Here is a 16,649-nt window from a genome sequence, read left to right as displayed (position 1 = left end):
TTCAGAAGAGTTATCATCAAGTAAGAGAAGAGCAGATGCTGATGAGAGTGGGAAGTAATCTGTGTGTACTGATCATGGGAATGGAAACTCGGGCAGCCGCAAGGGAGATAGATCAGTGTGGTGTTCCCTCCAAAAAGCAAAAGGATGACTTTCCTGGACCACTCCTTAGATCACCACACAATATAGCTACTTATTTATTTTCCTATGTCTCCATTTGCAATAGTCAAGTGATAGACTCACCCTAGGCACTTGTCAGTATCATGGATGAATGAAAAAAATATAGATTTATTTACACAATAGATTTATTCATTCATAAAGAACAAAGTTTCATGATGCATTATAGATACAAGGCTGTTGAAAATGTAAGGAAACAAAGAAAATAGGCTGAAGGAACATGATGGTTTGACCAGTTCTTTGTTTATTTATTCAGTATGTATGGAACTAGAGATTATCACATTAAGTGAATAAGCAAGACTCAGAAAAACAGATGTTTTCTCTCAAAATGTGGATTCTAGATTAGATAAGTCAAGACTTGTAAGCAGAATGGTGTCGTACTTGAGTAAAGGAAAATCAACTAGAGATGAGGGGTGAAAGAAAATATGAAAAGATAATAAAAATGAATATGATCAAAGTACTTTGGATAAGTATGTAAAGATGTCATAAGAAGACCAATAAATTGGTACAAGTAACACGAGCTAACAATTTGAAAATGTTTTTAACAAAAATCAAGTTGTCTCATTGTTCTCTTGCACAGTCAGGTTCAAGAGAATGATATAAAAACAGAAATCTTTTGTTCCCGTCTTGACTCAGGGTCTGTATTTTGAGAATGTGAACTGTAGGTAACTATTACAGAGTGATAAATGCTGATTTTTCCGAGGAAAGGCTTGAAGGTCTGAACAAATGTCTTTGTTTACCTGTTCAGGGTGCATTGCCATGCCTCTGCTCTGTTCTGTATTGTAGAGAATCATGTTGCCAGGCTCCGTGCCTTCTAGATTGTGGGAATGTCTGTATAATTAAAGATATTGATGAAATATTAGAGGGCAGAAGTTGCAGAGAAAAACTAGGATTACCTGTCCTCTACCTCTGTGAGCCTGTGGCCTTGCTGTGGCTCCTGGCTACACCACATTCTGTATGTGACTACAGTTGCTCATGGCAGCTGTGCCTTGACTTAGCCTCTTTCTCAAAGCACAGTGACTTGTTTGCTTTTTTAGTCTTGGTGTGATTGTGATTTGCTACTGTGTTGTGCTTCATAGTTTGTACTTGGCTACACCAGTCTTCTGTCACCTAGGTTACTGTAAGTTACTTTTGCATCACTGTGACAAAACACCCAACAGAAGAAGAATGTATTTGTTTTATGATTTCAGATTTCATCCCATAACTGGTATAGAAGTATGACAGTAGAAACAGCTCGGAGCCTGACATGGCTGGTCACATCATTGTGGCAAACAGGAAGCAGACAGAGGGACAAAAAGCATCTCAAACCATTACAATCCAAGGGTATTTCTTTAGTGAGCTACTATTTCCTATATAGCTTACTATGTCCTACCTTCTGACATGTCATTAGTTTCACCAGAAAATAACTCCTAGGAGGGAGGGAGCAAGTATGATCCTTTGAAAACCGCTGCTGCCCTGCCGAGGGACGCTGCCAATCATTCAAGTCACCCTAGTAATCAGTTCCCTGTATTAAACTTCCCTCCTGAAATTTCATACATGGCTTCTGCTTTCTCAATTAATGCTCAGTAATACACTGTATAAATATTTTAAAAGACCAATGTCTGTATAGTTTATAACAGTTGTTAGCCTAGAAAGCAAAGGGTATTGTTAGGAACACTCAGAAGGATACATAGTGCTTCAACAAGAAGAAAATCATACTCAGCATGAATCTAGCATTACGTAATAGAAAATAGGATTCAGCAATTCCTGACTGTTGTGCACTGAAAAGAAAGCCACTCAGTTTTCTCTTGTTTTCTTGGATTAACTAACAAATGTTCTTTATTTTAACTGGAATGTGTGTGATACCAAATATCAGATGGGAAGAAAAGAAACAAGCAATCTTTCATGAAAACATAGACTTTTAGAAGACAGTTTTAGGACATAGAGGTTTGCAGTTTTCTTTGTAAGGGTAGATTTTTATCTTTGTTTCTTCTTCTTGGAGCAGCATTCATATGGCCAGCATATTACAGTCACATATCAGTTATAACAGGAAAAGATCATCCCTGTGCAGACAGAGAGCAAAGCTTAGACAGGGATAGGGAAGTGACTGCAGCCATAGCAGTCAGTAACATTCACCAAATATGTCCTTTGCATAAATGGAAGACTTTAATGAATATTTGTGCTGCAATAGAGAAATAAGCAAAAAAAAATCAGGGCTTTATAGTTTTTCGTTTTTATAGAGGTAGTTTCCTTGAGCGTATTTATCATTAATGTGCCCCATAGAAGTTGCTATTATACCACAGGCTGTAATTTTTCCACCTCTAGTGACCTATGTTTGATACCTGCATTCCAGGTGGAAGGAAAGAGCAGATACCTAAGCTTTATCCTCTGATTTTCACTTATCAGTAAGGAGATTAAGTTATTGGTTAATTGCACTCAAATATAATTGAGAGATGGGTTTAAGCTCTATGTTGCTATAGGATCAAATAAACTTTAGATGGAAAAGTTCAGTTACATTTTAAGTATCAAAAACAGGAGCTATTATTTTGACAATAGATTTGTAAACTCATGAACTGTATAGAAACCATCTTTATTATTTTCTATAGTTGTATAAAATGTGTAAATATGATGTTAGATAAATGTATAACATATTAGCCTAATTGTTCTAATCTTAATAATTCATAGGATTATCCTGATTCATTAGTGTGTGTGTGTGTGCAAGTGAAAATACCTATGTGCCAGGTTACAGCACTGAAAATCAAAGCACAGTGTTCAATAATCTACTCTTTCCTTCTACCGTGGGATCAGTCCTCAAAAAAAAAAGTCATCAGGTTTGCATAGCAAGTTCATTTGCCCCTGTCTTACCCCACTGAGCCATCTCAAAGTCCTGATTGCCACAGTCTTAGACCGAAAGGGACATGGAAACCATCCAGTTCAACTCAGTTTTCTAGCTTAAAACTCTAATATCAAGAAAAGCAAAAAAAATAGATCAGGGATTTAGGGTCTAGAATCTAATTTTTTAAATTTTTTTATTAGACTTACTGTGTGTTTACGTGAGTAGGGGAATGCTACGTGCACATGTTTGCAGGTACTGGAGAAGGCCAGAAAGGAAGGCACTGGATAACTGGAATTGGAGTTGAAGGAGCTTGTGAGCCACCTGATATGGGTGTTGTGAGTAAACTCTAGTCCTCTGCGAGAGCAGCAGACACTCAGCTGCACAGTCTTTTCTCTAGCCCTCATCCCGTAGTCTTCAGTATTTGGAGCAGGTATCGTGTTACTACAGACAAGATGTGCTGAAACAGCTTGATTTCTGAGCATAGCTTTAGTGTGTTACTACTCATTGTGTTAGTGCTTTTGAGAACATTAGGGAACTTGGGGACGTCTACACTCACAGATATATTTCCATATTAGAGCAAGACTAAAGTTAAAAAAAATTGAACCAAGTGTGCCAATTAGTTTTTGTTAATTTGACACAAGCTAAGGTATTCTAGGAAGAGAGACGTTAACTGAAGGTTTGCTTACATCAGATTAACCTGTAGATGAATCTGAGAAGCATTTTCTCTCTTGATGAGTGATGTAGGAGAAGGCATGCCATTGTGGCCAGTGCCACCCCTTGTCATAGGTTATATAAGAAAATAAGCTGAGTCAGCCACAGAGAGCAAGTCAGTGAGCAACACTCCTTCATTCTCGTAGTTGTCTTTAGGTTCTTGGGCATTCTTCCCTCAGTGACCAACTGTGATTATTGTGTGTGAGCCAAATAAACCGTTTCCTCCCTAAGCTGTATTTGGTCATGGTGTTTTATCACAGTAATGGAAACAAATTGGGGCATCAAGATTATAACATTCAATTTTCGTTTTGTTTTAAAAGAGAAACCACAAGGAGTTGGATGGGTAGAGAAGTGGGCGATCTGGGAGGATAGAGGAAGTAAAGAATATGATCACAATATATAGGATAAAAAGTTTAAAATGTAAAATAAAACAAAAGACAATAAGCTATCCAGAGGAGCTGCTTATGAGCATAGAATATAAAATGAAAATCTACTGTGAAGCCACTACAGACAAAGAATGACTGTGACACCGGTGATCTCCTCCCACGTACAAAGCAATGCAGACCACTTTACTTCCTCATTTTTTATAACAAAACAAAGAGCCTACCGCTTTGTGGTGGAGAGACTAAATGAAATTCTAAGCAAGTTAAAACCAAAAAGGTGCAATGTGTGTTTTCTCTGAGAAATTCATTTTATTGCTGTTTCTCTTTTTAGCTTGTCTGAAATCCTGAGATTAAAAGAGAAATCAAAGATTGAATATTAAATGCTGACTTATGTTGCAATTCTAGTTAACAGTAAACTTTAAAAAGACTATAAAAATCTAATTTAGACTTTATTAAATATATTGGATTTAAAGGTTTTATGTGATAGGTTGTAACTGTAGCTTTCAGCTCTTGTTAAAGATGGTTTTATTGAACAATTCTTAAATTATTAAATTTTGAAAACGGTTTTTGATTAAATGCACTGAGGAATTAAAGTGATGTCAGCATGTTGCTGTGTGGAAAGAGTGTGCATATTTGTGTGTATTGCTTCACACACAGGGTGATATCTTCAGTTTTAAGAATGGCTTTTAGACTAGATCAAAAGGGTCTTGTAAACATGTTGAATGAAAGTAATAATTTTATATCAAGCTGTTCTGAGTAAAAATTAATATGATCTTATATACATATATCTTTCAGGCTGCGTTACTAGAGTTTGACTGGAGAAATGTATTTAAAGAGAGCTCTCTTGCCATGGGACACTGCATATCAACAGCCATTGAAGGTTTTTCCACAAAAGTTCTCCAACAGGAGCAAATGGAAAGAACCTCAGCTGTGAGCTACATTATGAACCTTGTAAATGTCCCAAAAGTTTGGCGAGAAGGTCACATATTTCCTGAGGAAGAACAACCAAAGAAAGTTGCCAAGGCAAGTATCAGAGGAGATTGCTTCAAACTGCTGCTGGCAGGTGTGGCATTACTTCTATTTATTCTTTCTTTTTGCCAATGTAAGGATTGTAAAAGTAGCCTACAGATCAACTGGTGGTGTTCCTTGGAAAGGACCTGGTATCCAGCCATATTAGTTTTCTTCTCTAGTATCTATACTCCAGAGCTACCAAAATGGACATATTTGTTTTCGCTAACATTTGCCTCTTTATTCTGAAGCAACCCGAAAGAAGGTCTCAATAAGTTGGGCAGTGTTGACAAAGCTAGAATGACATTAAGAGATACTCCACATCCATCCCGCTATGTGATGATACTCTGCACCCACCCCACTGTAGATATAACAGCCAGTGATGGGTGTTCTTAAGAGTCCCTACTTCATTCTCCTTTTGCCACCTGAGCCTCCAGACCCTTCCTGGGGAACTCTCTTGCCTAATCAGATGTAGAAGCAGGCTGTGCCTTCAGCCCCTCTACCGTTAAAGAAAGCAGTAGATAGTAACTAATGAAAAGAGACACAACTCTTCTGAAACATCCTGGCTATTTACCCATGATATTGTTTCTATTGTTTGTGGATTATTTAAGCCAAACTAATATTCTTTGTATGATTTAGTGAAGTATGTTTGTATATAGAAATTTAGTAGTTGCAAATTAGGGCAAGTTCAAAAGTAATGTGAAATTAATATCCAAGGATACATATTGTTTTGAGTCATGTTGACTACACATAAAGGGACTGTCATGTAAAGCTGGCTCATGACTTTTCATGTCTGTCTGGTGAGCATAAGGTTTGAAGGTTATATATAGAGAGATACCATTTTGGTATTTCCTTATTTGACATGAAACATTTAACTTTCTACAACTGAGAAATTGATTGTTATAAAGCTGTGTCATTATATTTATGTTTGATGCCAAATTCATTATTTAGTAATTTGGCTCCTCTGTACATAAATTACACAGTGCTGTCAGAATACAAATAACTCAGCGCCACATTTATTTCTCCCTAGTTTTGTTCTGACATCATGGAAAAGCTGGACACAATGCTTCCTCTGGCTCTGGCATGCAGAGATGATTCTCTCCAGGAAATTAGAGGGAACTTCGTGGAGGGCTGCTGTAAAGTGGCAACAGCTGTCCTGGAAAGACTGCAGGAAAGAGGCAGGGAGGTGCCTTCCAGAGCACCCCTGAAGAACCTGCACATCCTCCTCTCCACGGCAGCCTATTTATCCCAGCGTTTCATGCAGTATGATAATCTGATGAGAGAGACAACTAAGAAGTGAGTATCTTTTAAATTAAGTTTATGTTCATGCTTAAGGAAACATGCACTCTTCAGATGTTAGAAAATTAAAATGTTGACATAAATCATTGAGAAAATAATAATATGGTGGATTATTTTTATCTTTCTTGATTAGGAAATGCTTAAAAGGTCAAACATGGGTTACATTAAAGTTGATGTGTAGATAATAGCAAAAGCAACCCCAACTAAAGACATGCACAGAAGAGGGCAGCCATGCTCTGCATGTTGTTATGACAAGAATTCATCCCATCCCTTCCATAGGTCACATTAAACTGACCACATAGAAAGGGGAAATTGAGCTTGCTTCTGTCCCACATATAAACATTTGTGAAATATTCAGATCTTGCTTCTGTTTCTAATCCAACAGGCTGTTCAGAACTGCCAGAGTGAATAAATGCATTTTAATCCCTCTTGGTGCCTAGTGTAAACATATTGCAGGACATTTATTTAGTAATAAACTATCCATAATATTTGAAGAAGAAGCATCTGTCAATCTTAATTCTCATGCACTAGTAGTCTAAAAATACAATATGTTTTCTGTATGGAGATAAAAGTCGCCATGGGTACTATCAAGTGTTCTTCTGGTTACACTTGAATTTTGTAGAACCTATCATGGGGCCTTGAAAGGAACATGTGAACTTGCAAGTCCAGCGCAGCCCAAGAGCCTCTGTTGTATTCTTTATGCAGCCTGCATAGTCTCTCAGCTATGAAATAAGGAAGTGTGATATAAATAGCTGAAGATAAAAGCGAAATAAATTTGGCTCAATGTAAGATACCGTTATGTTATTTTTTAAATTCTCATAAGTAGTCAGATGTTGTGATTCATACTTGAATTTATAAACAAAACATGCCAGAAATCACTTCATTTCTGTAGACTATTTAAAAACAGTTTATGAGATAATTGACATCTCCAAAATTACAATTTTTAAAAAATAAAAAGTGTGTTTATGGGATGTGTGATAGCTTTAGAAAAGTTGATTCTGACAAGTGTGTGTTGCTCTTCGGCAATAATAATAACCTAATTCCTAAATAATGCACTGATCTCTAATAATAGGCTTACAAAGAAGACTTTTAGTTTTGAATGATGTATTGACAATACAGTTTGTCTTGAGTTGAAGTGCATGTTTGTAGAACAGCAGATGTACGTTTTCAAAGGACTTGCAAAACAAAGGCGAGCGCTCCCCCCACCCACTTTTCTTTTTGGAAAGTGAATGTGGATACAGCCTTCAGCTTTGGGAGGAAATGAATGATTGATATCTAATAATGAAAACCATTTGTAGTGCTGGAGGTTGTTACCTCCTACTGCACAGGCCTTAAATCTCTGTCTCTTTGATCATTCCCTCTGAACAGACCCATATTCCTGGTGCCTGTCCAGCAGTATCAGGAATTCATCAACACTCTACAGTTTCAGCTTACAGATTACTGCGTCAGAGTTTGTGCTACAAGCATTTTACAGGATGCTGAGAGCCACCACTGGGACGACTACAAAGCTTTTTATGAGGTGTGAAGTTAAGTTTACTATTTGTTCTTTTTACACAAATATGCTTTACTGCCTACCTGCTTTCCAGCTAATTGGAAACATGAGCTCCATATTACTAAAACACGAAGGCTGTTAGTATAATATTTTTTAAATATTGGATTTGTATTTAGGAAAAACACTGTCTTTGGAAACCTGAAATAAATTAGACATCAGAGCTCTCCTTCTGCTTGAAAGTAAAAATAACTTGATTTGAGCTGCAGGATTGTAGCACTATGTGAATTGGGGCATAATGAGATTCAATGACAACACAGATAACAAGGGCTAAGCTGAGTGTCCCATTGTGGGTGTCCCAGCCTCTTTTCCTACCATGTCCTTTCATCTTGTTTAATAAGTAGTTGTTATTAAACAGCTTTACTTTTATGTTTATTTTTTACTTCTCATTCTTAAGAGTACATTTTAAGACCCATCTTAACATTTTATGCTTTACTATTTTAGCTCATGTTTTGAAATCCCAAATACCTACCAAATTAAAGCCCAAATAATCCCCCCGATATAGCCAAACCGAGAATCAATTAAAATTGTTCATGACCAGGCTTTAGTAGCTTTTTCCCACTCAATCCCACAGGTTGTATATAGATCATATAATATTTGAAGCTAATTCCATGCAAGGGCAAAGTATATATCTTTAAAAAAGATACTTGAGGTTTAAAAGTTTCAATGACCAGACTCACCTTTATTTGCCATAGCACCTTTTCTTCTGGATCACAGCTTATGATTGTCATTTTCCTTGATTGTCTGAACCACTATGGAGTATTTAGAAACTCTCTTGCCATGGCTAGGCATGGGCTGTATTTGTGCCTGAGATATCATAGATGTTATTAAAACAGTGGCCACTAATAAGATGCTCTTAACGACATTCCCATTTTCCTTAGGCTGTTTTATCTCTTTAGATCCCTTCCCAGATAGTTTTTCTCTTTGCAAGAACATCCATACATCATTTTCCAAACCTGCTGTGTTTCAGACGTTAGTGGTATCAGCACGCAAAGTGAGAGAGAAAGTGGCATGGTACTGTTGGTAGCCTGAGATAAGAAGGAAAGTATTGGTACCCGCTATTCTGGCAGCATCACAGACTCCCCTTGCCTGGAGGTAAACAGAATGACAGAAAGTGGAACCATCATGTTTCAAACTATTTCACTGTGGCCAGATACTAATGAACAAGTCTATCTGATGTTTGCAGTGAAGATCAGGCACCACCTCAGCATATAGTCAGGGTATGTCTCCTCTCACGCAAAGCAGGAACTAGAACAGTTGTATAGTGTAGATTAAGGGTATGCACTGAGGACCGGCTACTGGAGCTACTGAGTATTTAGAAAACAGAAAAATAAAACAAATACCATGTAACACACATCTCATATCTTATGGCAAGGCTTTAGCTTCGAAGACAGAAATAAAGAGACTATTACTCTGCGATTACACAGTACTTGAGTCCCCCTCCCCCCCCACTTACATGGTCGGTAGTTACAATTTAATTGCAGAGCTGACAGTTCTTATTTATTCATAGAAAAAAGTGATACTGCTTTCCTACCTACCAAAAGTTTAAATGGCTCAGGAAATAACTCTGATTTTAAACTGTTTTAATGAGTGGTGTACCTGACACAGTGTATCTTAATTACTGGGACCCTTTCTCCTCTCTCCCATCATATCAGCTGATCTGTAGAACAGAACTATATTATAGAAAGCTTGTTTTAAGGGAAAATATATGATGCATGACTGATTGGAAATGATGGGTTGAGTAGAGATCTCAGAGAAACCTATGACCACGTTCACAGTGAAATAGAGAAAAATAGTAAAATAATAATAAGCCAGGGAGCAATGTTTGCTCATGTTTTATGAACAAGTGAACTACAGGCACACATTTCTATGTTCTAAACTGCATGAGTCAAAGAGCTGGAGCCTTCTCCACTGAAGCCTTGGCCACTTAGTGCCATGGGTATTGAGATTGCATGTTTAAAATTAAGCTTTCTGTATAGTTGACCTCTGCTCAATTTTAGGAACTTGTGTTTTCCAGTAGTCAAAAAGTAAAAATTCTCATTTCAGAGATAATATTTAGTGGCTTCTATAATAAAGTCCAGCTGCATGTTTCCTGATATATAACCTAAGCAAACACTCACATCTGTTTATATTATAGTGGGTTTATAAAAATAACAGATGTTTACTACAGAATACGTTTGAAATAACAACAAGCAGGGAAACAGGTAAAGAAAAATGAGTCATATTTAGTCTAATGAAACCTCTACATCATACACCCTCAGAAGTTGTATTTGTAGAAGGAGCGGTGGGCTGCGTTCTGCCCAGTTCCTGCAAGGCTAACATTACACCTGAAATAACAACACACAAATTGTATTCTTTTAAACACTGCCTGGCCCATTAGTTCTAGCCTCTTATTGGCTAATGCTCACATTTTGATTAATCCATTTCTAATAATCTGTGTAACACCACGAGGTGGTGGCTTACAGGGAAGGATCTTAACCTGCGTCCATCTTGGAGAGGAGAGCTATAGCATCTGCCTCACTGCCTTCTTTCTCCCAGCATTCTGTTCTGTCTACTCTGCTTACCTAATTTTCTGTCCTATCAGATGGCCAAGGCAGTTTCTTTATTAACCAATGAAATTAACACACAGACAGATGACCTTCATTTGAAATAACAACAAGCAGGGAAACAGATAAAAAAATGAGTCATATTTAGTTCAATGAAACCTCCACATATACCCTTGGAAGTTGTATTCGTTTAGAAAGAATTAGTAGAAGAAAGGCCATTGCATGAGAACTCCTCAAAGGCATGAAACAATTTATAGTCTTTAAAAATGCACATATTACATTTTAAACAGAAAAATATCTCTGTGCTAAAAGATAGCTGTGAAATAAATTGGTTTCCTCTATTTTGAAAATTATGGGAAATCTTTTTCATCATACTGTTAATTAGGCCACATCCCATATCACAAGCATCAGCTGATTCAAGAGTCCATTTCATTTGCATCTAAAGTTCTGAGTGAATCAAACATTGAGACTGCCCTCTTAGTTTGACAAGAGTTCTTAGAACATACCACTGATGTGGCATTCTCCTCTGTATGCTCCGAATATGTTCTATTACCATTGATTAAGGAATAAAATTATTTTAGCCAATGGTTTAGCAGAGCAAAGCCAGGTCGGATATTTGAACAGAGATATTTAGTGAGAAAGTAGGTGGAGTCAGAGAGATGCCATGTAGCTGCTGAAGGAGACAGGCACAAGATCCTTACTAGTAAACCACAGACTTCTGTTGATACATAGATTAATAGAAACGGATTAATTCAAGATGTAAGAGCTAGCTAGGAATATGCCTGAGTCATTGACCAAACAGTGTTGTAATTAATATAGTTTCTGTGTGATTATTTGGGTCTGAGCAGTCAGGAAATTAATGAGCAGTCTCCATTTACACACACAAAACAAATGGAACATTAATTTTGCTTTGCTTTTAATTTTATACATTTTTTCTGTTAAGTAGTTTAGCCTATGTAATTGGGAAGTCAAAGACCACCTACTCTAAATCCCATTCTGTTTAAACTTAACTCTGATACTTTTGAGTCCAAATTTCCCACACAGAGAATAATAGTTCCTTCTTTAGTATCATTAGAAAATCACTCACTATTATTTTAAATACTACACTATTTTAGTAATCAATGTAACTGTCAAAAGAATGCCATGTAAAGAAAATATCTGTGTGACGAGCTGGTAACTTTGGGTTAGGAAGAGAGCAGACTATCTTTGCTTGTTTTATGGGACAGGATTTCCCTTTGTGACCCAGAGTGGCCTGGAACTTTTTATGTGGCTCAGCCAGGCTTCAAATCATATCAATCATCCTTCCTCAGCTACTCAAGTTCTAGGATGACAGGGGACACATTAACACTGCTTGGTCAACAACTTAGAAGTATTCCTAACTAGCTCTTAAAACTTAAATTAACCAATTTCTATTAATATATGTATCACCACGAGGCTGTGGCTCCCCAGTAAGGTTCTGGAGTCTTTTCCTTCAGCAGATACATGGCATATCCCTAACTCCCTCCACATTCTTTCTCCTGCATTCAGTTTAGTTTCCCCTCCTAGCTCTATTCTGCTCTGCCATGGACCAAAGCAGCATCTTTATTAACCAATAGTAGTAAAACATATTCATAGCATACAGAGGGGAATCTCACATTAGCCCTCGGCAAAAGCAGATACTTCTTAGATAACACTTGAAACTATGCTAGTGGACACAGCAGATTACAAAAGAGACGTGATTAGAGATAAAACAGAAAATGTTAATGGCTTATGTTTTGATATATTAACATAGCAAAATTAGCTGTGAAACATGCATTCTTTACTTCCTATTTCAGATCGTCTTGATCTGGTTTGAAGAAATGAGTTCAAATACCAGCCCCCATGTTGCCTAATTAATGCTTGCTTGCAAACCTTTTGAGGCAGGCTGTGCTCTCCTTACTTCCTGTTTCCTTTGGCCCAGCCACTGCTAAATCTCCTCCTGAAGTCAAGCAAAAGTTAGTACACAGATGAGATCTATGGAGAAATGGGGGAAATGAGAGTTTGACCCTGTGGAAGTATGTAAAATAGTAAAACGGTGATAATAGGCATCTATACTTTACAAAATGATGTAAGGTTGGATTACTGTTTATCTGTTACTATCATAAAATATTGTTAAAATATCATTAATGAAGTGGTTTAATGTACTAATGTATTCAATAGTTGAGCATCACAGTGGTGTTCTTGAATGTGCCTAAGAGTTAGTACATGGGTTTGTTTTCAGTCGTCTTAGTCCATTATAATACAGAATCTGAAAGATTTGTAAAATTAACTCAGTCATGCTAATTGTCTCAGAGAAAAGTTTCTCCATAAACAATTGAAACAGATTTTAATTTTGTTAATCAGCATGACTTGTTAAGCAACTACAAAGCTGATGTATAAAAGTAGATTTTAAAAGGCAGGTCAAGACCAGGTAGGTCAAGAATATGCTAGGTTTATTCTTTGTAGTATAGATTTACACAAGAATATCTCATTTGTAATTGAAATAAAACATATGTTCCTTTGTCAATAGGATATTTGACAGCTTGTCAAAACATTCTTGGTCATCTAGCCGACTCTCCAATGATTTCCTCTCAGCCTGAACTAATTAGGTTCCTAGGAAGCAAACGGACATTTTGGGAGATATGATTCAGTTGTTTAATGTGTGATGATTTTGCCAGGGGGAAAGATGCTCCTTTTCCATCCAGATGTGGCATTACTTCAGCTGGGCTCTGCGTCATGATCTATGGACCATACTGCCCGCTAAGCAGGCCCAGGAGATTCTGGCAGGAGTCTTGGAGAAGTCGTTGTGTCTACTTGCCTCCAGATACGCCCAGGCATGTCCCAGTCCTAAGAGAACTGCACAGATAAGGTAATGAAAGCTGGTCTTCAAGGAGACTTCTTTAGAGATGCTTGTAAAGCAAAATGCAATCCCGAATCCCGAGACAGAAACTCGTGTGTTCAGCGTGTTTCTGACATCCGAGAGGAGGGGTGCCTGTTCTCCACAAAAGTGGAGTTTGGACCCAAGTGACTTCCCTGCTCATTCTTCCCTTTGCAAGCATTACAACCCACTTGCCTGTGGGAAATATTCCCACATGTCACAATAGGTCAAATGGACACAATTAGGTAAGAGCACATTAAGGCCATGTAGCAGAGAAGATTGCCATGCTGACGGAGTAGCATACCTGACCTTGGTCTACTAAGCTACCAAGGGATTTTAGCCTCTTATTTAATTAGTTTCTACACTTTGCAAGCAGAGCAATTATTTTCATTAAGGAAACCTCATCGTTTAAAACACATTCTAACCTAGTGTGGTGACGCACATCTTTAATCCCAGCAGTCGGGATGCAGAGGCAGGCAGATCTCTGAGTGTGAGCCCTGGTCTACACAGTTCCAGGACAGCCAGAGCTACACAGAGAAACTCTGTCTCAAAAAAATCAAATAACAACAACAATAATAAACATAGTCTAATTTATTGTCCTGACTTTCCTTTTATTTTTCCTTTTGCCCTTCTGTATATTATTGAAAGCCATCTGAAGAGAACAAGGTGCAGAAGACACTAGATTTTAAATAAAAGACTGAATTAGAATGTGATTCTAGTATTTTTGGCAGTGAAGACTATGCAACTGAGCTCAATGATAACATTGAGCTACATGGGGGAAAATTTGTTTTTATAGATACTTGGCCTAAGTGAAAAATCGGGATGCAGGTATGAGATACTGTTTTCAGATATATTTTAGTAAGAACTACAGACATCAGAGACTTCCGTTTTTTTCTGTATTTTTGGCAAGCGGAACCATTTTCTAATCATGTTCTTGTAAAGCACACTGTGATTTGAAGGGATTTTAGGCCCTGCCACAGTGATTTGCACAGGCTGTTTTGAATTCCTGATGAATCCGTTTTTAAAAAAGGAACTCTGAAATATAGATGTAAACTTCTTTTTCAAATTAAAAAATACCTTTACTCTTTCTTATGAATAGAAATCTCTGTTGGCTGCAGTGTGGCTCATGATTACAAGATATTTATATTATCAGATTTGCTGTTAGCTCATGAAATAAATGATATATTTAATTAGTTAATATGCTCTAGGAACTTTGGCTTTTTGTTCTTGATGATTGCACAAAATTGTTATATAAATCTAGAATTATTACGTCTCAATTTTCTCTGTAAAATATGTGAATATTTGTATTTGAGAGATAAAGAATAAAACATCATTATTATGGAAATCAAAATATGTGTGTATCTTGAATTAGAAACTATTAACAATTAGGGGCAAATAAATCTAAAATGAAACCTTAACAGTGATTATTTATAATTACTGGTGATTATTGATAATTGCCAGTTATTATTGACTACTAAGCTTTAGTAGTCTCTAGATAACATATGGCCAAAGTCATATATATGATGTATGCATATGTTACATATTACTAATACATATGTACCTTCACAGATTGTATTCATGGGTTGAGATGTTGGACCTCAAAATATATGTAGAATTATTGTGTGCTGATTACAATAAAATGTGCTTAAAATTTTAAAGAAATGCCCCATGAGCAATAAAAATAAGAATGGTGATTAATAAGACAAATAATACAATCTTATTTCACAAATAAATATAATTTTAGGAATCTATGAGTCTATAGGCATCTCAGCTTGTGCCTTGGTTGTCATGTCTTCCTACCTCTACTTTCATAGGAGAGCCTGTTTCCTGACCTTCTGAGTTCTTTCTGATGATTTATGTTTGGATGGCATGGAGACATGTTCTGCTATCGAATACTTACCTATGGTGTGTGTGTGTGTGTGTAATAGTTCATTTTTCTTTTCAACCAGCTCCTATTTCTCAAATTAATTTCAAGACCTTCCTTCTGTACGAGAATTCTTTTTTTTTATATTTATTTATTTATTTATTTATTTATTTATTTATTTATTTATTATGTATACAATATTCTGTCTGTGTGTATGCCTGCAGGCCAGAAGAGGGCACCAGACCTCATTACAGATGGTTGTGAGCCACCATGTGGTTGCTGGGAATTGAACTCCAGACCTTTGGAAGAGCAGGCAATGCTCTTAACCTCTGAGCCATCTCTCCAGCCCTGTACGAGAATTCTGATAATGCAATGCAAATATTTTTGTAGAGGATTCTTATGTTTAACAATAACAATTAAAGGAGAGATTATGAATTTGGGAGGAAGCACAGCAGAAGTTGGAACAAGAGAGAGGAGGAAGAGTGATTTACATGCAATATTCATGGATGAAGTTCTCAAAAAAACTATTAAAAACAAATAAAACAGCATTGCAGCTCTTGCCATTCTAAAAGCAATTGTGATATGGGCCATCCAACTCCTGAGCATTCAAAGGTGTCTTGACACTTCCTGGTTTGGGTCTATCTGTGTAGATATCTCTGATGTGTAACTGTACCTTTCTATTCTTACATATGCTTAGGATGCACAGAGAAGTGTGTATACAACAAGCGATAACACTGTTTTACTTAACATGATTTTTTTTTCTCTCTTTCAATAGACTTGATGTCACGGCAATCTTAATATGCACTGAGAACTTATTATGGTCAGTTTGTACTTCTGTACAGGAAATTTTGAATCCTCATGAGTATAACAACCATAAAATTTTTAAAATTCATACTCATTGCAACAACCTCTTTACAACACTAGCAATTTTGACATCACCACTAACAGAACTATATAAGTAAGTATCAAATATGTTTTGTCATATCTGTTATTGAATTCTGTATTAATACTAAGTAGAAGTACTCTGAAGTACATTTTAATATCATAAATTGAGATATTTTATAAATTGAACATGAACAAGTCCTCAAAGCTATTTAGTTACTCCAAATATGCTTTATGTCCATTGGTCAGTCCTATTCAGTGAATAAGCCCTTGATATATTTTAAGCTTCACTCTTTTGATTTTCTGTTTTTTAAAACAGTCTTACTATATAGCCTTTACTGTCTTCAAAGATGAGATCCTTCTGTCTCCTCCTCCTGAGTGCTGGGATGATGAGCTTGTGCAGTCATGCCAAGCATTAACTTTTACTTTTTGAGTAGGGTCTGTCTATCTATCTGTCTGTCTGTCTGCCTATCATCTGCCTGTCTGTCTTATCTATCACCTACCTATCCTTCCATCCATCTCTCTGTCTCTGTATCAAATAAC

General features: G+C 36.8%; 1 protein-coding gene across 6 annotated transcripts in view; it reads left to right on the top strand.

Annotated features, from left to right (window-relative positions):
• Nucleotides 1–16,649, top strand: part of Kiaa0825 (KIAA0825 ortholog) — a 414,990-nt gene that overhangs the window by 109,552 nt on the left and 288,789 nt on the right. For all 6 annotated transcript variants that reach the window (XR_007588753.1, XM_050122178.1, XM_050122180.1 and 3 more), the window contains exons 8-12: nucleotides 4,879–5,106; nucleotides 6,122–6,387; nucleotides 7,759–7,909; nucleotides 13,161–13,351; nucleotides 16,000–16,182. Coding sequence is in view for 5 of the 6 variants with exons in the window: in XM_050122178.1 (XP_049978135.1) it covers nucleotides 4,879–5,106; nucleotides 6,122–6,387; nucleotides 7,759–7,909; nucleotides 13,161–13,351; nucleotides 16,000–16,182 (1,019 nt within the window). In the remaining variant the exon portion in view is untranslated. The remainder of the gene's footprint in view (nucleotides 1–4,878; nucleotides 5,107–6,121; nucleotides 6,388–7,758; nucleotides 7,910–13,160; nucleotides 13,352–15,999; nucleotides 16,183–16,649) is intronic.

The sequence above is a fragment of the Alexandromys fortis genome, unplaced genomic scaffold (assembly GCF_014885135.2).
Source record: "Alexandromys fortis isolate MF-2015 unplaced genomic scaffold, M_Fortis_MF-2015_v1.1 scaffold_163, whole genome shotgun sequence".
NCBI classification, from domain to species: Eukaryota; Metazoa; Chordata; class Mammalia; order Rodentia; family Cricetidae; genus Alexandromys; species Alexandromys fortis.
This window is presented reverse-complemented; position numbering and strand designations above follow the sequence as displayed.